Source organism: Enhydra lutris, unplaced genomic scaffold, assembly GCF_002288905.1.
Source record: "Enhydra lutris kenyoni isolate GAN:26980312 unplaced genomic scaffold, ASM228890v2 scaffoldscaffold13, whole genome shotgun sequence".
Lineage (NCBI taxonomy): Eukaryota > Metazoa > Chordata > Mammalia > Carnivora > Mustelidae > Enhydra > Enhydra lutris.
Window position 1 is genome coordinate 39,059,793 of NW_019154097.1, and position 21,203 is coordinate 39,080,995.

Genomic DNA, 21,203 nt, shown 5'->3' on the forward strand with positions numbered 1-21,203 from the left:
CTTGCTTACGGCCCTGGGGGGAGAAGGAACAGGCGGATCGCACGAGCGAGGGTACGGACTACACCAAGCTTTATTGCTCAAAACGCAAGCTACACACTGCGAGAAAACAAGGACCCCGAGATGACAGAGTCCAGACCCGTGGAGGTGGGAACAGAACCAGGCGGCCTGGCCCCTTCTGCCACCCGGATGGATGTTCCTTGCAAGGTGGCACCCCACACTGAGGGACGGGGTCACTGCTCCGGGACTGCTTTGCCGGGCTCGCTGGGAACCCCGGGCACATGACGGGTCCAGCCTGGCCAATGACTCGGGCTGGAGGGTCTGCGCCTGCCTCTAGAGCCCACCCGACCTGATGGGGTGGAAGTGGGGTAGAGGTGCAGCCTTCCTGGACACAGCCAGCCTCTCCCCTGCAGAAGGAAGCCCCTGCCCGCAAGGCCCCTGCAGCGGGGTCAGGAGGGCTGGGCAGAAGTGGCCCCCCCATCCCACTGCCTCGGTAAGAATGAGCCAAGAGGGGCCGGCAGGGCCCTTGCTCCTCTCGGGAGGTAGACAGGTCTTGTAGCACACACAGAACACACGCACGCGACACCCCCACCCGCCTGGAGTATAGAACCCATAGCCCTTTGAACCCAGCCCTTGCTTGAGAAAGGTGGTCCCAGGGGACCCCTGAAGGCACGTGTCCCACCAGGCCGGCCGCTGCCGTGCCCTGGGGCTCAGCCTGGTGGGCTCTCTGGAAGGCTGCTGGGGGCCGCTGCTGAGCAGAAGCCCTGTGACGTGTCCCTCCCGCTGTCCAACACTGACGAGCACCCCCCGCCAGAGGGGAGCTCTCTCCGGGAAGCAAGGATTTGGACACAGCCCTAGGGCTGCTTTCAACAAAGCAAGGCTGGGGCTGAGCTCAGGGCTGGGAGCTGGCACAGCCAGGGTCCTGGGAGAAGGAAGAGCAGAGCTAGACCTTTTCCACACCAACCCATCTGTGCCCAGTGCCGCGCAGGCTTGGCCAGGCCCCATCGGACAGGCCTAGCAGCTGGGGGCTGGTCCCTTGAGCGGAGCCATCCATGGGCTGAGGTGGACACACGCAGGGGACACAGGAATGCTGGCATGGAGGGAGGCCAGGGGGGATGGCGCACAGCCCAGGCAGGGCCGCCTCCTCGCACCATCCACACAGGCCTTGCTCCCAGGTGGCCTGGGCACAGCTCATGGTGGTGGAGGCAACTCCGGCCTCTGCCCAGCTCTCAAAGGCAAGAAACTCCCCAAAGGCAGGGTTAGGGGGTAGGCCAGCAGCAATATTGATGGGTTGAGCTTAGCCCTACTAACTCAGTTGGGCCACGGCTAACGTGGCAGGACCACACCAGAAAGATGGACAAATAGGCCCACGGGACAAAGAAGAGCCTGCCCTCCCCGATTCCTCAGCACCAGGGCCTTGCGGGTTGGAGGGAGAACCTGGAGGTCCCGGCCAGGACCCAGAAGTATGCTGGAATGGCTTGTGCAAGCTTCTAGGGAACTGGGGGAGGGAGCAGTCCCTAGCTGTCCAGCCACTGCCAACATGGCTGTTCTGGATACTCAGGAAGCATCTCAGGAGTGCTGTGGGCTCCCACTGAGACCAGAGAGGCGGGGCGGAGCCTGGGCAGTGGTAGGAGGAGACCATGGGCCACAGGGCACCGCTGTCCCGATGACAGGTAGACAGAGGGGGCCCAGGCGGCTCAGCCTACAAGATACTTTCTTGCCTGGAGAGCCAAGTGGAGGCTCACTCTGCCCAATGCCCGGGCCCAGGGTGACATGCCTCCCCGCTCGGCACAGGCCCAGCATCTGTGGGGGAAGCCCCGCCCAAGCCTTCAGCAGGTCCCGGGGACTCCGCTGGCGGTGGCAGTCCGGAAATGCACACGGCAGCCTGTTTCCAGCTGAGCCGGGCCAGCTGCGAGGAGTGGGACCAGGCAGGCCCCGCCCTGCCTCCAGCCCTACGGCCTGGGTCACCGTCGAGGCTGCCCGCTGTCACCGCCAGTCTTCCTGCTGCGGGCCGAGGCCCAGGGCCGGGAGACACCAAGCTAGAGGAAGGAGAAGACAGAAGAGGACTCCAGGTGTAGGGACAGGTGTAGGGGGGCTGGTGGGAGCCAAAGGCTCCTCTTCTAGGCTGTCCTTCAGGGTCAATGCTCCAGGCCTCATCCCTGCAGGACATGTCTGCACTGAACCAGAGGGGCGAGCAGGGAGCTCACATTACAGCTCCCCCTCCAGGGTGTCCGTGAGCTTCTCCTCGTCCACCTGCTGCTTCTGCTGCTGGATCCTGGCATAGGAGATCGCATCGCCCCTGGGGAGAGAACGAGTCAGCATCACAGAGGGGAATGACACCAGGCACACAGCCCTCCCTGCCACCACCAGATCCCTAGCCTGTGACCAAGGCACGACCTGCAGGGACACGCTACTGGGCTCTGCTTTCCCCAGAGACCCTGCTGCTAGGAGGGCAGGCACGTCCCCTCTAAGAGTGACACAGGTTCTCCCAAGCCACAGACCTGCCATCCCCGCTGTCGGCTGAGGCGAGGCACAGCCAGGCCACCGGAAGCCCATGAACCCTCCCACTCTCATTTCCTAGAGCTGAACACCCTGGGTACGCTGACAAGTGTCGCTGACAACCTCTGTGCCTCAGTTTCCGCAAAGGGATAACAGGGGCCCCACTCGGACCATCCTCCCTGAGAGCCTTCCGGAGGCAGGATGTCAAGATTCCTCCCGGGGGCCGGGAGAGGCGCACGCACTTTTTGCCCAGAGCGGAGAGTCCGTACAGCACTCCAGTGGCAAACGCGATGGCGTTGCCCAGCAGCGTGGTCAGGGTCAGGCTGATGACGATGGGAACGATGGCCATCCTACGAGAGAGACGGGTCAAGGAGGTGCTCCTGCCCTGTGGCTGCCTCACCGCTTCCAGACCCCTTCCCGGACACCAGGGCTGGGAAGGGTCCCTGGAAATCAGTCCCGACACTAGTTCACGGCCAGGCTTCGGAAAGCCCTTAAGACACACGTGCACTTGTCTGCGGAATCCTGTGTACTTTCTGGGGAGAGGACGTAAAGCCTTCGTCAGATCGTTCAAAGGGTCTGTGGTACACAAAGGGCGAAACAGCCCTGGGAGAGTCCCTCTCCCTGTCCAGAAAACAGGCCGACCAGAAAATCTCAGGTCAGTCCAGCCCCTAGCGGCTTCCCACTCGGCAAGTTCCTGAACTCCTCCCATGTTAAGGACATGATGCCCGGAACAGCGTCAGCACCGAACACACGGCAGCTCGCTGTACTGCGGTAAAACAGCCACATACCCCAGGACAGAACCCAAAGCTGCAAGTGCACAAGGCATGGGGTTTCCTGGTTCCCAGTGGGGGCAGCCCCAGCTCCGTCTGGTCCAGACCTCCGTCTGGTGTGCGCTCTGGCTGCGGCAGCCACGGGGCTGAGTCTAGGTGCTGGCTGGGACTCCCGAACCAGGGCGGCGGCCAAGCTTAGCCAGGCCAGGAAGACACTGTGCCTGGAGGGCCAGCTTTCTGTCCTGGGCTTCCCTGGGCCAGGCTGTGCCCAGAGGCCTCCCCTGCCCAGGGGCACCCTGTACACAGAGAAGGTAAGACTGGGCCGCCCGCTGAATTCCACTTGACGCTTTCAGGAGGGATAAGTGATGGTGAGGTTTTGCCGTGGTCATAAAACCCCGAAGTAACAGAAGAAAAGGAGAAACGACACACACACGAAAAGACCATGGGGGACAATCTTCCGCCAAGACAAAGGCAAACAAGCTGGAAAAATATCTGCGAGGAGTGTAACAAAGCACCCGGAAACCTTCCCTCCGGGAAAGGTAGAACTTTCTAAGTAGAGCGTTTGGATGCCAATAGGTAAAAAAGTAAACTAGACCATTTCCAAAAAAGAAAACGCAGTCAGCAAAAACGTCTGAAAAAACATCTCACCTCCCCGACCACGGACACAAATGTAAAATGGTGCCCCGCCCCGGGAGGCCGGAGGGACAGAAACTCTGATCACCTCTTCGGGAAGCAAGGTGGTCCCGTACTGAGGCCTCTCCGGTGACTGTGACCTCTGACCTAGTAAGCGCGCTGCGAACACATCCCGAGAAGAGCGTCACGGGAAGGGTTTTGGCGCGTTGCTGGCTGCCACGATTGATCTGATTTGGACCCCAGTTTACCAATTAAGAAAAGCGTGATGTGCACAGTGCGGTAAGCACTCCCATCGTTAGAAGTAACGTCATAAGGTCTTCGTGGTGATCCTGAGGACACAGATTTACTTAGAACGGTTACAACCACGGCAGAAACAGGTTTAGAAGCCGCCTGCAGAGGAGCAGACGGAAGCTTACCGAAGGGTTCCAAGCAGGGGGCTCCAATATGTTCCAAGTCATTTGTAACGAACAGAGGTTGCTGTTCGTATTTTTTTAATATTTCTCTTAAAAATAAAGACCGAGGCAAAGGACATGATGGCAGACAGCACTGAGACCCCGCGTTCCTCTGTGGTGGAGACCCGGTGGGAAGGGCTCTAGCACGAAGGAATGCGTGTCTGGTACTCAGTCAGGCCTCTGCCTTCATGATCCCAGGGTCCTGGGATCGAGCACCGAGTCAGGCTCTGTGCTCGGGGGGGAGCCTGCTTCTCCCTCTCCTGCCGCCCCTGCTTCTACGTTCTCTCTCTCTCTCCGTCAAGTGAGTAAATAAAATCTTTTAAAAGATTAAAAAAAAAAAAAAAAACAAAACACCACTGGCTTTCACAAAGGGAAGAAACCTCTAGAATAAACATCTCTGCTCTTCTTTCAAAGATAACCTAAATCCAAGTAACTACTGGTGTTGCCCCCAGAAGCTGCTGAGGGCCTCCCGTGGGCCTGCACTGTTCTAGAGGCTTCTGTGTGGCAGGCACACCCTGAAATTAGTTCAGCCTCATGACTCAGGTGGACAGGGCTGCATACAGAATCTGGTGTTAGAAGGTGGAAAGTCCAAGGAAAGCGTGTGGGAAGGTGACCGTTTCTGTTCTGCGACCCGCTCTCCCATCAGGGCACCCGATGGGCTGCCCACAAACGCATCCTGTGAACCTACCAGAATCTAGTTAACAACTCCCAAACGATGGGCCAACATCCCAGGCACCGCTCGCTTCCCAGACACAGCAGGCCGCGCCACAGGGCACCCGCCTCCCACGTCTGCACCGCGGTGGTGGGCCCGCTCCCGCCTCCCTGGGTCGCACTTCACACGGGCCATGACCAGAGGGCTCTGCACGACGCTCTCCCAGCCTCCTCCTCACCCACGGTACCCCCCACCGCACGGGACACCAGCCATCGCCTGCCCTTCAGGTCCTTGAGTTTTGGGAAACCGTGTCAGGGTCCCTGTTAGGTTCAAGGTCCGCGTTGGCCCGGTCCGGCCCTCCCCGGGGCCCCTCACCCGCAGTAGAAGACAGCCTTCTGCCAGGAGCGCAGCCGGTCCACCTTCTCGGCCACCGTGTTCGCGAACTCGACGAACTGGCAGCAGAAGGGCGCCTCGCAGAGCAGCAGGATGAAGGCGTTCATGCTGGAGGGCAGGGAAAGGGGGGGCAGGCTGACAGGCCTGAGGGGACGGGGGTCCCCGATACCCAGCCCCGGAATGCCACCCTTCCCGTGCCCCCCACATCCCCCTCTCGGGGCCTCTGCTGAGCCAACGCTCGCACACCAGCCCCCCTCACCGAAGCCAGCACTCTGGAGGCAGGGTCCGGTCTTCCCTTCACCCTCTGTCCTTGAAGGAGATGAGACCCCCCGTGTCAAGCGCCTCCATAAGCATACAGCGAGCCCCTCCACGCTTAGCCCTGGGCAGAGAGCCAGCCGCCACTCGGCTTCTAGCGTCGTCACCACTGTCCCCACACGGCCGTCAGCACGGAGAAAGCTGTCCCCAGCAGCAGCTTGTCCGCCAAGGACGGCGAGGAGTGAGTCAGTCAGGCCACAGTCACTGAGCGCTGAGCGTCGGCAAGCCCGCCCAGGGCAGAGGAAGCCTGGCAAGCCCTGCGGGGCAGGGTTCTCTCCCCCTGCCCCCGCCATCCTGTGCTCAGGCCGGGATGGCTAACCCGTGGGGACAGACTGAGGTGTCTGCTCCGGTCTTCGAGTTCCCTGTGACGGGGGCACAGTCACAGACACCGGGCCCTCATTACCTACCTTCGACAGAAACTCCAGCTGCGGGTGCCCCAAGAGGAGCCCAGAGCGGGGACTCTGCACACCCCACACCAGCCCTGCCCCCTGCCCGGCTCCTCCCCAGCCTCCCCTCCAGCCCCGTCCACCCAGCCCTTCCCCAGCCAGGCCAGCCGACCTCTGGACTCTGCCCACTGAAGCCTCGGGCCAGCGCCCTGACCCCCACGTCCCCCATGCGTCTCTGGGTCCCACCCCAGCCAGCCTCCGCCCCGCCCTGAGTTCTCTGAGGGCAGGGCCCCAACCTGTCCACCTCCGTGCCCCTCCCCGCCAGGTTTCACCTGGGCACAGGCCACACTTGGGGCACAGCCACCTTTCACATGCACTGGGTGGCTTAGATGTGGCCAAAGCTGCACTGGCCATGTCACCCCTGCCTTCCCCTCCCCCGGGATGGAGCTACCCTGGCAGGAGGTGGGCAGAGAATTCATCCAGGACGCTCTGACCGCCTGATTCCGCGCGCGCTCTAATCCTGCCCTGGCCGTGGCTTGCCCACCCTGTACTGGGGCTCCTGATCCCAGCACCAGGCTCCAAACCCACTGGATGCCAAGCTTCCAACTAGACCAGCCCTGAGGACCCCCAGAGCTCCCAGAGGCCAGGCCCAGGGGAGTAGACATGGAGCCGGCACAGTCTGGCTCAGTGAACACTCAGAACACATTGGTGACCCCAGTCCTAAACCCAGTAGGTGCCTGGGTGGGTGTGCCCCTGGCCTGGCCCTACAGAGAATCAGGAAAACAGAACGTGGCAGGGTATGGAGGAGGTGAAGGCCTGCACAGCGGCCAGAACCCACATGCCCCCAGCCCCACCGGCCACTCACATCATCCACACGCCGGCCGCAATGTTCAGAGGGCGGATGGTGACGCAGTTGAAGAGGCCAGAGATGGCGCAAGCTTGGAAGCGAGACAGGAGCAGGAATCAGCAGGGAGGAAGGGACAGAGCCTGCCGGGAAGGACCCCCAGCAGACTCCTTCTGACACCCCACGCTTGCCTCCCCCGAGAGCACCTCCAAGTCTGCCCTCTGCCATCTGAGACAAGTGAGACCAATGGAACCGCTGGGCGTCTGGTGAGGCTGTGGCTCAGAGAGCCGAAGCAGCTGGCACCAGGCCGCACAGCAAGGGTGCAGCTGGCTGGCTTGGAGGGCACCTCACCCTCTGTCCTGTCCACGGCTGGGGGGGCCTCTGAACCCCAGTCGTACCCACACCCACCACAAGGTACAGAGGACGGACGAAGAGACCAGAGTCTGGAGGGCTCCGACCAGGCAGGCGCCACCATCCGCTGGGTCGGCCACACAAGAAGCCTGACGCAGGAAACGTGGCTTGGATTTTGGCTGGGACAAGGGCTGCCTCTCTTGGAGCAGAGATCGGGATCAGGGAGACCCGGCGTGCTGTGTGTGTGTGCGGCGTGCTGTGACCGACACACCGGCCGAGGATGTTCTCGTCCCTGTTTTAGGCCTGTTTGCTCTCCTGCACACAGGATGGGCCACAGCCCGGCCCACCCACCCCTGCAACACCAGGTCCTGATGCCCCAAATGTGGAGCCTGGCCCTGCGCTCCCGACCACACCCACGGGCAGGGTGTGCTACACCCGCCTCGGCCTCCGCACACACCAGACACAGCAGCCGCCTCTGGGCCCGCTTCTCCCGGAACTCCCCGGAGCCAGCTAGGCACTTCCGGGGCCCTGGCTCCCAGCCAGGCATCTAGCCCAGGCCCTCGCTGGGGTGGGGCTGGAGCTGGGCCCGGAAGCAGCAATTAACAACCAGCTCCCGGGGTTGGGTACCTGATCCCGGCTGGGACTGGAATTCTCCTGTTGTTTTCCCTTGTGACCCTACGCAGGCGGGGGCGGTGGGGATACCAGAGGAAGTGAGTCTGACCTGCAGAGGGGCTGCCCTGTGTGTCCGTGAGCCCGACCTGCAGAGGGGCTGCCCTGTGTGTCCGTGAGCCCGACCTGCAGAGGGGCTGCCCTGTGTGTCCGTGAGCCCGACCTGCAGAGGGGTTGCCTGTGTGTCCATGAGCCCGAACTGCAGAGGGGCTGCCCTGTGTGTCCCCAAGGTCTCCTGAAAGGACAGAGGCGCGTTCTGCCTTCTAAAAAGGAGACATTCCCCTTGGACATAGCACATAGGCTTTCAGGCAGCAAGGCCCCCCACCAGAGCCGTGGACGGGAGTGCCCACAACACAGTACTGCTTCTGCCCGGCTCTCGGCTCTGCCTGGGCTCCTGTGACAGCGGTCTACACCTGCGGCAGCCAGCAGTTCCCCTCCAGCTCCAACCCTCCCCCTGCCGTCCTACCAACAGCCAGCCTTGGGGGAGAACCAGGTTTCAACCCGGACAGAAAGGCTCCAGCCAGGAGCCCCATAACAATCAAGGCTGGAAGATGCTCCTGGGGTTGGCTAAGTGCGGGAGGCATCCTGTACCATCCTCTTTCCTCCCAGCCTACAGCCTCTACAGGACTGTCGGGGACCCTGCATAAATGCCCCTCTGAGGCTCCCACCAGCCAGGACGGCAACCCTACCCTGAAGTGACCAACCAGAATTCCTGTTTCATCCTTGAGCCTTTTTTTTTCTTAATATTTTATTTTTCAGTAACGTCCACGCCCAATGTGGGTCTTGAACTCACAACCCCAAGATCAAGACTCACACAGCCACCCACGGGGTGGGCCAGGCGCCCCCCATCCCTAAAACTCCTGCATGCTTTGTGTTGTACCCTGGGGCGGACTGTTTGGTATTTGCATAACGACCCCCTCCGCCCCCCATCTTCAGGTGAAACTGACATTTCAAAGCCACTAGCTTCTCCTGGCGCTTAATCTGTAGCCTCGACACCATGAAGTCCACACCATGAAGTCCGGGGACAGCCCAAGTACTCCACTCTGAGACCCAGAACTGCATGGGATACCAGGGTGCAAGCATCTAATCTAGGGCCTGACCTCCAGCCACCAGTCCCTCCTCCCGAGTCAGAAACATGCTTGCTCCCCCAGCGGTGACGGGGACGCCTCCGGACGAGGGCCTGCCCTGCCGGGGCGGTGCGCTCCCACCCCGGCACTCCTGAACCTCCTTCAAGCATGCACCCACCCTGCAGGGCTGTGGGGCTGGAAGGGGACCCTGAAAGGTGTTCCTACTGGCAGACTCGATCAGGATCTGCCCTGCCCCAGCCCGCGGTGCCAGGCGGGCACTGGTTCCAGCCCGGGGAAGGTGCCCGCTCCTCCAGCAATCCCCAAAGCGAGGGCCGCAGGCAGGGGAGAGGAGAGCCGACGTTCAAACACTGGACGCGCATCCGCGCTCGAAGACCCGCCGCAGGATCTTTATTTCACTTCTGTAGCAGTCTGCCTTCCTGTTCGCCTGTCGGGGCGTGCGCCGGGGATGGCGCTGGGGGGACGCGGGAGGCACGCGCCGGCCTCCGGATGGACAGGGAGCACCAGAGGAGAGGCCGCGTCCCCTCGGCTCAGTGCCGGGCCTCCCTCGGGGACCGCTTGTCCCCTGGCACCATCCGCCCCACGTATCAACAACCCTCGCCCGAAGGGGAAGACCGCGGCCGCCCCCACCCACACCCACGCCCAAGTCAACAGGTGAGGCTGCGTCCGGGCCGGGCTGGGCCGGCGCCCCGCGAGCCGCCCCCCGGGGCAGAGGCCGCGGGTCCTCGCGCTGCGACGCGGCGGGGGGGCGGCGACTCGGCCGCGGGAGCGCACTTTCGCTCCCGAAACCTCCCCGGAGCCGCCCGGCCGCGGGTTGCCCGGCCGGTAACCATAGCAACCGCCCGGCGTCCTTCCCCGCGCGCGCCCGCAGAGCCTCCCCCCACGCCCACCCAGCCCGCCCCCCGCGGAGGCGCGCCAGAGGGGCGGGGCCGGACACGCATGCGCGGTGGGCGGCGGGGCCGGCCCCTCCCGGCCCCTCCCCCGGGCCGGGTACTCACAGACGGCCCCCAGCACCCCCGACAGGCGACACAGCCAGCGGTACCACCACGTCATGCCCTCGTCCTGCGCCGGCGGCGCGGAGCTGACGGCCGCCGCCGCCGCCCCGCCCGAGCCGCTCATGGTGCCGCCGTCTGGCGTCGTCCGCCGCCCTCACAAAGGGCTCCGGAGCCGGCCGCGTCGGCCCGGCGCGCTGCCTTGTGGGAGAGGCGGCCGCTCATTAGCATAGGGGGCGGTGCTCGCAGGGCGGGGGCGAGGGGAGCCCCAGGGGCTCGCGCTCATTAGCATAGGGGGCGGGGCGCGGTGGCCCCCGCACTCTCCGCGGTCAGATCCTCCCGGCGGGACTAGCACCGGGCGGGACTTCGCAGAGAATTAACAGGTGCGCCAGGGTCGGGCCCATTCTTGAGTCCACACAGTCCCTTGTCGTCCTCCCTGGGCAGCAGAAAAGACCTCTAGGGGTGGCATGGGACTTGCTCAGGTCAAGAATGGGTCTGGACCCGACCGCCGCCAGGAATCTCGGCAACGCCGTAGGGTGGGTTTTCAAGCTGGATGGGACAGGGTATGAAGTAAGCGCTTCTCGGACTGCACATTCCGTTTATTGGTACAGAGAGGCCTTTTCAGGGAGTCCAGTCCCTGCTTCCCAAGGCCCTGAAGGAGATACTTAAGATCGGAGGGATCCAAACTGGAAAGCACTCAGAGACCAGAGTCAACCCTCCGGTTCGCCGGGCACCGAACAGGTGCTCATAAATGTCAGCCTCCTTCCTGTCTCTTCCAGGACATGGAGGAGGCATCCCACTGCGCCCACAGGTCCCTGGAGAAATGTCCTTGGAGAGGAAGCTAGAGCGCGGCCCGGCCAGGCTCCTGCACCCTAGATTGGAGGGTCCAGTACCAGCCCCGCAGGCTGGCATGCGCCTCCAGGAAGCCCTGGCTAAACTCCATCTCAGCCTGGCTTCCCTCTGACTCCCAGTAGAGTGCCCGCTGCCCACGGAATGTCATCGTCTTCAGGCTGTGGGTGTCCCGGATCTGAGGGGAAAGGGCCAGCCACAATGATAACTAGCTCACATTCCTACACGGCATCATACACTCAGGGTCACATTTAATCTTCACACAACAGCCCTATCAGGAAGACACTATTGCTCCACCCCAGAAACTGAGGTTCAAAAGTTGTGCTACTTCCCCAAGGACACACAGCCAGGGTGCTAGAGCTGGATTCCAGAAGCCAGGCTGCATGCACTGGGGGAGCTGACACCTTGCAGAGGACAGTTCTCTCGGAACACATGAACTGCGTGCGGGGAGGGACTGGCCTCTTCTGGAAAAGTTGTAACAGGGTCTAAAATTATGCTTCAGGCCTGGGTTAACAGTCTACGTCAGAAAAGGTCTGTGTTTCACTCTTGCGCAGAGCTCAATAACGTTTGTTGGTGAGTAAGTGGAGGAAATTCTTCTCTCCTATTCTTTCACTAATGATTTTCAGGTTTTTGAGCAAAGTCGGGGGGTCCTCTAGTACAGCACCCCCGGTTCCCATCCCCAGGGACAGCTATCTCGAGTCAGCGAAATTCAGCCCCATTCCTGTCCCCATCCTGGTGGCCTTACGGAGATGTAGCTGGCTCCAGTTCCCGAGCCCACGTCAGTGGTCAGGGCATGGATGGCAATCCGGGCCTGCGGGGCCACGTTAATGAAGATGCGGCAGCCCCCCGAGTTACTCCCATCAGGACTCTTCGAGGGGCTCACGATTTCACCCGAGGGTCCAAAGCGCTGCACGTCACAGTCTGCAGAAAAGAGCAGGTGGATGGGCGGGTGGGGACCATCTCGGGTCCTAGGAGCCCCCAGAAAGACCACCAATGCCGGAGGCCAGGGTAGCTTACAGCTGGGGAGCAGTGAAGGGGGGCAATATGGTGGTGTTCTCAAGATCAGGTCTCCCACACAGAAGCCGCCACTGAACCCCACCTCCACCACACTCTGTTGTGTGACCCTAGGCGAAGGCTTTCAGTGCTCTGAGCTCCAGATCCCCCTCTGTAGAGTGAAGCTAACAAGGGCAGGTGCCAGGAGAGTGGTTTTTAGGACTCAAGTCACGCGTGCAAAAGTGCTTAACATTGAACCTGTCACAAAGGCCACTGCCATTATTAGGAGCCCACGGGAGCCCCGCCTGCCTGTACCCCCTGGCCCCCAGGGAGCAAAAGCCCACGTGCAAAAGACCAGGTAGTGGAGAGCAGTGAGAAGGGGCGGCCAGCCTGTGCTCTCAGTGAGGGCACCGAGAGATCGGGGACAGCATCACGTCTCTGTAGAGGCAAAGCCAGGGGGATCCCAGAAACCTCTGGAATTGGCTAGGGAAGCCACATTCAGTCAGCCTGGGCTGTTGGGGGACAGCAAGTCCCCAGGGGCCTCCAGAGGGCCGTGGGACAGCAGGGAGGACACCAGGGGGGCCGTGGGATGCCATCCCCTCCGTGAAGTTGTGTGTGCACACACACACGTATAAGCAGGCGTGCACACAGAGTTCTGCAGGGGCTGAGCCAAGAGCATGGTGCACCAGAACAGGGCTCAGGGGGGAGGGAAAGCTGCGCACAGAGGACTCTAAAGGTCTTGAAGGACATCAGGGCCAGGTTGGGGGTCCATGGTGGTGGCCTGAGCGACAGGGTGAGGATGTCAGGGTCCACGTCCACCCCTGTCGCTGCAAGGCCCCAGGGAGCAAGGGACACGGCACACATGTCCACGTGCCAGGACCTCATCCTGGGGTCAGGGAGCCAGTGGGGGATCCTCCATCTCCATGGGTGCCCTGTCTGCCCACCCGGCTGCCCTGCAGAGATGGGGGGAAGGCTCTGGCGCCCCGTACCTCTGTGGGGGGTTCCGGAGGCAGGCCGGCTCCCGTACCGCAGCACAACCCCACCTTCAGGCTGTGTGCGGCGCTGCCTCACCACCAGCGTGTTCGTTTTGGAGCTGAAGGTCGAGCCAGACAGCTTCCCGCACATCTTCCTCCATGTGAACCTGTCCCAAAGCAGCAGCATGTCCCCTAGGAAGGGGCCGTGCGGTGAGCATCAGCAGCACGGGGGCCTGGGGTAGATGGAGCCACGATCGGGTCCCTCCCATGTCCCGGCTACGTGACTCCAAGTCCCCAGACACAACCTCAGTTTCCCCATCTGTGCAACAGGACCAGCCTGCGCCCGTCCACGATGGCCATGAGGATTCCAGGTGGGGTTGCCTGTGGCACATCGTGCCGGGACAGGGGTAGCCGGGAGTTGTGCTCCCCAGCGCACAGCGGCCTGATGCTGGGCAGAAGCTGTGCACATGGCCCGAGACCTACCAGCCCTGCAGCTGAGGGAGCTCTCCAGGACCTGAAGGGTCACCACCTCACCCAGCGGCCGCCCAATGGCCACGGCACAGTCAGTCTGCCCTGGGCCTCGCATGTCAATGGTTCCTGTGGGCTCAAGGTGCTGCTGGCCGCAGGCGCCTGGAAAGAGGGCAGGAGCACGGGTGAACAGGACTTCCGGGCGGCGGACACCCCCAGCAGGGCGGGGGGGGGGTTCCGTGCTGGGGAGGAGCCTGGCAGGTGGTGGGCTGGCATCCTCCTGGGCCCCGCCAGAAGCAGGCTTCGGGCAGGGGAGGAAGCTGCATGGGTCCCGGTGTCTCCATCCGGGGCCCGAGCCGCTTCCGGATGCCCTGGTGAGAGGGAAGCGGTGAATACAGCAGGGTATGGCTTGGAGTCCCATAGACCTGGGTCGGACTCCACGAAACCTCAGGTTTCCTTTCCCTTGATGATAACGAAAGTGAGCTTGAGCTCTGCTAGTGGAAGCAAAGTAGCAGAGGAGGGCCGGCCCTGAGCGCCACCGCCCAAGCCCGTGCCTTTGGTCTGTCTGCACGCCTCCCAGCGATCACCCCACAGGGATGCCGTGAGGAGCCGGCCCCAGCTCTCCCAGTGCAGATGCCTCTGCCCACCCCTCCTGCAGCCAGCCGGCCGCCCAGACAGAAAGGTTGAAGAACATAACTGGGCTCAGCTGGGCTTTCCTGGAGCCCAGGCAGGAGCCCCTGAAGCCAGGAAGCTGGGGAGAGGAGGTGGGCCCGGGGCTGGGGCCACTCCAGAGAAGCACCAGCAACGGCCAGGTCTGCAGCCGTGGCTTCCTGGTGGGGTGCCGGACTGGGAGTCCCCTGCCCGGTGCAGGGTCCGGCCCAGCAGCTCTGCACAGTGGCCGGCTTGGGCAAGTGCTGGCAGAAGGCGGCCGGCATGGGCGCCTGGGTCTGGGGTCCAATGCAGGCGTGACGCCGGTGCTGAGTGCCATCTCCGCAGGAGACAGAGCACTGCCAGGAAAGAGGAGAGGGAGCTGCAGCGGACCTCGCCAGAGGGTGTCAGGGACAGCAGTGGCCACTGGCCACGTGTGATCTGATCTAATCTTTGCATAGCCCAGGAGGCGAGCCCATGTCTCCATTCCACAGAAGGCGAGACTGAGGCTCAGCAGCCGGCCCCCACCCTGCCCTCCTGCCCTGCACTGCCCTCATCTGAGGTCCCGTCTCTGTGCGACCCAGATGCCCACAGTCCTCTGATTGATGCCGGGGGTGGCTGTCTGCTTGGCCCCTTCTCCCGCTCCACACCATGAGTGAGGGCCTCCAGCGGGAGACCTAACCGTATTTTCCTTAGTCTCTCTCGTACTTTGTGAGGTGCTTGGGCACAGGATGGCCCCAGAAAGATAAAGGTGTGGGACGGAGTCACCTTCCCCTTCATCTCCTGGTGTCTCCAGACCTCGGTCCGGACCTGCCCCTCAGGTCTCGAGGCCCTGCTATGTCTCCCATCTCTAGGCACCCGGCCACCTCCTCCCACCCTACTCTCTCCCTCCTTTCAGGGGATCACAATGAGTCAAAGCCCCCAGGGTCCCCATGAGTCAGGACCCTGGGCGGACGTACTCCCCAGCCGCAGCCCCAGCGCTTACCTGTGTCCAGGAGCTGACATGCCATCGGTAGGTACAGTTGGTGATGACACAAGGGATGCTGGCCTGAGGCCGCACCTGAGCCGCGCAGGCTGCCCCCTCCACCTCCACATCCTGGCCGTGGCTGAGCTGCACACAGGCCACAGAGCGTGTGGCAGTGCCGAGGCCACAGCTGGCTGAGCACGGGCCAAGGGACATGATTTTCCACCTGCAAGAGACCAAGGCCCAGAGCGCGGCCCTGAGCCAGGGAGGGCTCACCGCTCCTCCATTCTCCAAGTAAAGGGATGGGGGAGAAGATGCCCCAGGAGGAGGAAAACCAGTCTCTGCCCGGGTCAGCCCTGCCGGTGTTCATTTCTAACTGGTCAACAAACGGTAGCGGCTGAGGTCTTTCAGAGCCGGGACCGAACCCCGGGAACCCGTGCTAGAGGCTGAGGCCCCCACCGTGCCACCAGGCCGCCTCCTGGCTCTGGGATGCCACCTCGCAACCATGCCTTCGGCGGGCCTGGCGCTGTTCTAGACGCTAGGGAGATGGACTGAACCAGACCGAGACCCCTACCCGCCCTTCAGAGCACACGTGCTTCTCCACCTGGGCACCACTGACCTCGGGGGCCAGCGGTCCTGTCGTGGGGGCATCTGGGCTGTGTGGGATGTTCAACTGCGCACCTGGCCTCCACCCGCTCACCGGAGGCCACTAGCATCCCCCTTCCCTAGCCGTGACATTGAAAATGTCTCCAGACACTGCCACATGTCCTGTGGGAGGCAGAGTCACCCCTGGTGGAGAAATGGGCCCCCCCGCAGGCTCCAACCCCACCTCGGGACCTCGCTGGCTTCAGCTGTTAGGTCCTGTTCCCCAGCTGGGACCACCCTCGGGCTGGTGGGGGGACCACCCTCGGGCTCCGCACCCTTCCTCCTCCCGGAGACCTCTCCAGCGCCCCCCCAAGCAAGCCCTGCTGAGAACCTGCAGCCCCGTCTGCATTTCGTTGGAATGTCGCCTCTGACTCCTAGGGCGGCCTGCCAGGGAATCCTGCTCCCTGAGGACCATCTCCCGGGCTGGAGCCAGCCCATGAGCCCCACGGTGACTGGCCTGGGGTCTGCACACTCTGGAACGTCAAGCTGCTTCCTCGACACCCTTGGGCTGCTGACCTGGCCGGGCAGGGCTCTGGGCTGCAGGCCTCCCGCTGCTCCGGGCGAGGCAGCCCCTGGCACTGGGTATCCGGCAGGACCTCCTCGTCCTCATCCTCCCCGTGGGCCCGCGCACAGTACAGCAGCCTCTGCGCAAACCCTCCTCCACAGCTCACGCCGCACGCCGCCAGCTTATACCTCCACCTGAAACACACCGGAGTTGGGGGGAACCCAGGGGAACGGGGCCGTCCCTCGTTTCCCCAGACTGGGAAGGGCCTAGAGACGTCCTTTCTCTGAGGGGCACCCTTGCGTCTCCACCAAGAGGCTGGGCACAGTGGACAGAGAACATTCCGAAAGGCCCACTTCCCAGACAGAACGCTGAGGGCAAACTGATGTGTTCAAAGGGCAGACAGGGGAGAGACAGAGCACCCCAGGGGGACTGCGAAGCTGGCTGTGTCTCTAATAGGAATGCCGGCCCCCCACAGGCTGGCCGGCACTCCCGATCTTCTTTCCCGCTGTGTTTGCCACATCACGCCAATGCCAACGGCAAACTGTGTCTCCCGGTCTGTCTGCTCACTCTTCCATCTCCCCACTGCCCCTGGCTTCTGCTCCAGGAGGGCCGGGGTACCTTTCTGTCCCGCTCACTGCTGTGTCCCTACCATCAGAACAGCCCCCGGGCGTGGCAGGCGCTCGGGGAAGAGCAAGGGATGACGAGCCATCAGCCACGCGTGCTCACAGCGTCCCACATGCCTGAAGCCCACCACAGCCTTCCAGGACACCAGTGCAGGGTCCTGTAGGGGAGGGCACTGAGCAGCTTACAGGGAGGGGCTGAGGCCCGCTCCGAGGACGCGTGCCTGGGACCACCTGTCTCCTTGGGAAGGGGCCCACCTGGCAGGGCAGGGCTTCCGGCTGCAGTCCTGCACGGGGCGGGGCCTGGGCACCCGCCAGCACTCGGAGGGAGGCAGGGGGACAGGGTGGCCTTGGTCCAGCCTCACGCACCGAATAGCCAGTGGCACCCAGCCCCGTCCACAGGTCACTGGGCACGGTGCCGAGGCTCGGGTCTCCCACCTGCAGCAGGAAGGCCAGCGCTCTGTCGGAGGCGACACCCCGGGGCGACACGCCTCCCTCCCTCAGGGACTGGGGCTGCTGCCTCCCCCCCACCCCCAACCCCCACCACATAGTCTCCACCCCCCCCTCACCAAGCCGGGCAAGGGGCAGCCCGACAGGCTTCCCGCCGACTCCCAGGCTTGCTTCCCAGGTCACAGAGCTCTTCCTGAACAGGGGTCCCCAGGACAGAGTCCATGCACACGAAACGCAGCTCCCTCAGGCCTGTGGGGAGGAAGCAGAGACCCCAAGCCCCAAGAGGAGGGTTCGACAAGAACTACGGGTGTCCCGCTCTCTGGAGAGCTCCAGAAGATCCGACTCGCCAGCTGGGTGACCTTGGACAAGTGACTTAACCTCTCTGAGCCTCAGATTTTTCACCTGATGGTGCCTCACTTACAGGGATATTTATACGGACTTTGAAGTGGGGTACAAAGGGCCTGGCCCATGGCAGGCCCTCCAGCGGCGGCTCTGCTTCTTGTCACTCGGTGAGAACTGCTCTAACCATCCTGTATTGTGTTTATGACTACGATGGTATCAGGGTCCGGTTCAGCGAATCTCTGCTTTAGGGCTAGCCTCAAAAGAATCCCTGGACTTGATTCTGAACACGGACGGTTTCCCTGGGCAAGTGCCGAGGCCTGTAGTGCAAGAACACATCGTATCTTAAAACCTTGCTGCTCTGACACGGCGGCCAGGAAGCTCAGAGCTGTCTGGGGCCCTTTACTCGCTGACTTTCTAGAAATACGTGTGGGAGCCAATACCGCCGAGTTTTATTGTGTCTCCTGCCTTTCACCCAAGCGATGAAGACTTGCCCCAACCTATTTGTATATGACGTCATGTTCTGACCTAGTCTGGATTCTCTGACCTAGTCTGGATTTGAACTTGAGCCGGTTCAAATGCATTTTAGAACTATGCAAAAGGTAGGCAGGTAGGAGTTAGTGAAGGAGCCCTGTGGGCCTCACCTCGACCGCAGGAGGCAGAGCATGGCCCCACCAGGGGAGTCCACATGTGTGCGGCGTGAGCCCCCACCCCAGCGCCGCCCGGTGGGGATGTGGCCTCCTCCTCCAGAGACCGGGGGTCTGGCTGTGGGGGACAAGCAACAGACTGCTGGGTCTCGGTCTCGGTCTCCCCCTCTGGATCCCTGATCCCCCACCCCACCCACCCCAATCTCTTCAGGAGAGGGGGTGTGGTCAGCACAACCCCAAAGGTGGCCCCTCCCACTGCTCCTTTCTGGGAACACTTGCTTCCGGCTGCCTGAGGACGCCCCCACCCCACTGGCCACCTTGACCTCTGTACCAGCGCGGCGGTCATCCGCAGGGCAGGGCTGAGGCTGGAGCTCGGGAGCCAGACCAGCCACATCCTAATGGGACGCTTGGGTCTGGGGCCCAAGCCCAGCTTGCCAGCTGGAGGGGGGACAAGGCCCGGAGCTTTCTCCCTAGGCTCATCCTTTGAGCGAGGCAGGTCCTGTACACAGCCACGTTGCAGAAGGACAGTCCTTGTGCTCTGGCCAGGAGGCCAAGGGTACCCGGTGCTCCCTGTTCTCCTGTCCGATAAGCCCCCAATAGCCCAGGGGTACCCTTGTGCCCAGGATACTCACATCGCTTGGTTCTGGAGAACATGTTGTGGCCACACAGGGCTCCTGGGCACGCAGCTTCTCGTCTGTGGGGCAGGGACCCACGGTGGCCAGGCCCTCTGCCCTGCACACACACGTCCTATTCCACAAAGCCGAGTCTGCTCCACAGGCTGGCGAGCGCGCGTCTGAGCCCTCCTGCCTGAGGACAGAACAGAAGCAGGCCCTGCCTTTCATCGGGCTGCAGGTATAGCCGGGCTCCTGGGGCGGGGAAAGGCAGTGAACCCGCACCCCGGCACCCCGGCACTCAAGGAGGAGCCCCACAAAGAAGCAAAACCCCGAGGCCTCTCCCCGGAGCTCTGGACAAGCGGCTGCCAGCCCTCCACTTGGCAGCCTGGGGGCCGGGACTCAGGCCTGGACCCGGTGCCTTCCAGAGAGGAAGGTGGGCCTCTGTCCCGAGAGTACCATCGCTCCTCGCACCCGAGCAGGTGCCGAGAAACGGAATCAGGCCACCCAGGTGAGGGATGGCAACCGCGTTCCGAGTCCAGGCCAGCCCTGACAGGGGGCGGCTGCCAGCTGAGCTGAGGCAGGAGCGGCCTCTGTGGGAAAGGGTGAGGATTCCCAGGTCCGCCACGCACGGGAGAGGGGCAAGGGAGCCCGAGCCATGTGTGCGCCACCAGTGACCAAGGCCAGGCCCCTCCCCACTGGACCAGTAACAGAACTGGGGCCCAGAGAGGGAAGGGACTTGACCTGGTGCCCCAGCCAGTTAGCAGCAACTCAGAAGAAGCCACTGTCAGCTCAGATCCTGAAGGGAAAGGAGGCACCATGGGGATGGCAATGGTAACAACAAAGGGACACTTATGGCTTTATGTGTGAGCAAGGATCTGGGGATTCAGAGAGGGAAATGGCCGGCCCAGTGTCTCCTGGACAGTAATTCTGAAGCTGGTCCCTCTGGGACGGTGGGGCCCAGCCAGAGTCCTAGGGGTGAGGGGACACTCTGCAAGGGTAGGGCCGGGTGTAAGACAAGCCCTGAGCCCTGACTAGAGTTGGGCAGTCGCCTCCCTGCCTCCCTGCACTCGCGGCCCTGCATCTCTGGACTCGCCTCCCCACCTCCCGGAGCTCACCTCCCCGGGCAGGCCTGGGAGTTGCAGGCTTCCACCACTGCTGGCTCTGGGGCCAGCGCCCTGCACCGGGCAGGGGGCAGTGGCCTCAGGAGGGTCCCCTGGGCCTCCACGCAATGCACAGCCCTCTCCCGAAGGCCTCCCCCGCAGGACACGCTGCACGCACCGAAGTCTCCGGCTGCCCAGCTGAGGACGAGAGGGACAGAGCGTCGGGGCCGTCCCTGTCCCCTCAAGGACTGGCTCAGGAGAGGCAGGGAGAGAAAGGCAGATCTGTCCAGCAGACCGGCTTCCCTGCTCTGCACTGGACCCTATGTCCCTGCAGGTCCCTGGACACGGCCCAGGGACAGCCCACTCGGCCCGGTGGCCCCCTGGGTGTCCCAGCGGCAACTGGGGGGCTCGGCCGATTGAGCTTCTGACTCTTGATCTCAGCTCAGGACATGGGCCCCGTAGCCAGTGAGAGCCCAGCAGGCATGGCAGAGCGCGGGCAGCACTCACTGTGGGGGGCAGGGCCCAGGGGCGCAGGACTCTGGCCAGGCTGCAGGTTGCTGGCTCCCTTCGCACCAGGCGGCCTCCACCCACTCGTTCCTGGCCTGGTCCAGACAGCCGTAGGTCACCCAGCGCAGCCCTGGGAGGGAAGAGGGGGGCTGGGCCACCTCCCTGCAGGGGGCAAACCTTGCTTCAGGCGAGCCCCGCCCCAGGCCTCACCTGCCCCACAGCTCACGGAGCAGGACCCCCGCATGGCGGCCCATGCCCAGGCCTGTGGCCGCTTAGGCTGGAAGTAGGTGAAGGTGATGTCTGGGCGTGCAAGGTCACCATACTCCTCCCCGTAGCGCCTGTAAACCTGCCAGAGACGGACGGAGAGCTGGGGGCCTTGTCCGCTGGACTCACCAAGGGAGCTCGGCCGGTCCTGGGGCTCTGTGTCGAAGGCCAGCCCCAGAGTGGGGCCAGGCTGGAGGGCAGAGCCCCAGAGGCCCCGAGGTTCCAGCCCCTGTCCCCACAAGTCCTCATCAGGCCACACAGAATGGGGATGCTCGGGCCCGCCCAGCAGGTCCTGACACAGTGGGTCAGAGCAGCCCCGGAATCTGTGTTTTACACACACACCACAAAGCGTGCAGACGCAGCTGCACGGCCCTGGGAACAATGCTGTTGGGGGTTGGGAGGTGGATGGCCTGGGCTGCACGGGGAGTTACGAGAGGAGTGCACTAGTCCTCGGGGGGCTCCCTGTAGCCTGGGTGGACTCTGGGGCAGACCCTGCTGTCTCTCCAGCTGTGGGGCAGAGGCTGGCGCTGCTAGACCAAAGTCAAGGGCCACCAAGCCTCGGACCTCTCCCCAGGGCT

General features: G+C 63.1%; 2 protein-coding genes across 16 annotated transcripts in view; both read right to left on the reverse strand.

Moving 5' to 3' along the window:
• Positions 1 to 52: 52 nt before the first annotated feature.
• On the reverse strand, positions 53 to 10,225 carry LOC111145630 (calcium channel flower domain containing 1). 6 transcript variants are annotated; one of them, XM_022500665.1, is made up of 5 exons: positions 10,045 to 10,225; positions 6,963 to 7,035; positions 5,379 to 5,504; positions 2,739 to 2,846; positions 53 to 2,296 (listed from the first exon to the last, which is right to left on the reverse strand). In XM_022500665.1, the coding sequence occupies exons 1-5, from the start codon at positions 10,163 to 10,165 to the stop codon at positions 2,206 to 2,208; spliced, it is 519 nt and encodes a 172-aa protein (XP_022356373.1). In that variant the 5' UTR covers positions 10,166 to 10,225; the 3' UTR covers positions 53 to 2,205. The 6 variants fall into 6 exon arrangements, with proteins under 6 accessions (XP_022356373.1, XP_022356376.1, XP_022356372.1 ...); XM_022500668.1 differs by lacking the exon at positions 5,379 to 5,504 and having other exon boundaries at positions 10,045 to 10,165; XM_022500662.1 differs by having other exon boundaries at positions 2,231 to 2,846; positions 10,045 to 10,188.
• Positions 10,226 to 10,619: 394 nt separating this feature from the next.
• LOC111145642 (ADAM metallopeptidase with thrombospondin type 1 motif 13) overlaps positions 10,620 to 21,203 on the reverse strand; it is a 28,864-nt gene continuing 18,280 nt past the window's right edge. For 3 of the 10 annotated variants that reach the window (XM_022500695.1, XM_022500694.1, XM_022500696.1), the window contains exons 20-33: positions 20,572 to 20,707; positions 20,362 to 20,491; positions 19,870 to 20,052; positions 18,773 to 18,947; positions 18,138 to 18,258; positions 17,274 to 17,403; positions 16,963 to 17,142; positions 16,096 to 16,278; positions 14,956 to 15,160; positions 14,020 to 14,329; positions 13,338 to 13,484; positions 12,870 to 13,046; positions 11,633 to 11,808; positions 10,620 to 11,065 (exon numbers count right to left, since the gene is read on the reverse strand). In XM_022500695.1, coding sequence (XP_022356403.1) covers positions 10,880 to 11,065; positions 11,633 to 11,808; positions 12,870 to 13,046; positions 13,338 to 13,484; positions 14,020 to 14,329; positions 14,956 to 15,160; positions 16,096 to 16,278; positions 16,963 to 17,142; positions 17,274 to 17,403; positions 18,138 to 18,258; positions 18,773 to 18,947; positions 19,870 to 20,052; positions 20,362 to 20,491; positions 20,572 to 20,707 — 2,439 coding nt within the window. In that variant the 3' untranslated portion in view covers positions 10,620 to 10,879. Of the gene's footprint in view, positions 11,066 to 11,632; positions 11,809 to 12,869; positions 13,088 to 13,337; positions 13,485 to 14,019; positions 14,330 to 14,955; positions 15,161 to 16,095; positions 16,279 to 16,962; positions 17,143 to 17,273; positions 17,404 to 18,137; positions 18,259 to 18,772; positions 18,948 to 19,869; positions 20,053 to 20,361; positions 20,492 to 20,571; positions 20,708 to 21,203 lie in introns of those variants that run through there. The other 7 variants (XM_022500698.1, XM_022500699.1, XM_022500697.1 and 4 more) reach the window with 7 other exon arrangements.

What these genes read in the sequence shown, in the direction of transcription:
- LOC111145630 (XM_022500662.1), bottom strand. Translation starts at nt 10,165, where the DNA reads ATGAGCGGCTCGGGCGGGGCGGCGGCGGCGGCCGTCAGCTCCGCGCCG. An exon ending in GCGGCCGGCGTGTGGATGAT is followed by an intron (nt 5,505 to 6,962) that starts GTGAGTGGCCGG and finishes CCTGCCCTCCAG; the next exon opens with CATGAACGCCTTCATCCTGC. An exon ending in AAGGCTGTCTTCTACTGCGG is followed by an intron (nt 2,847 to 5,378) that starts GTGAGGGGCCCC and finishes TCTCTCTCGTAG; the next exon opens with GATGGCCATCGTTCCCATCG.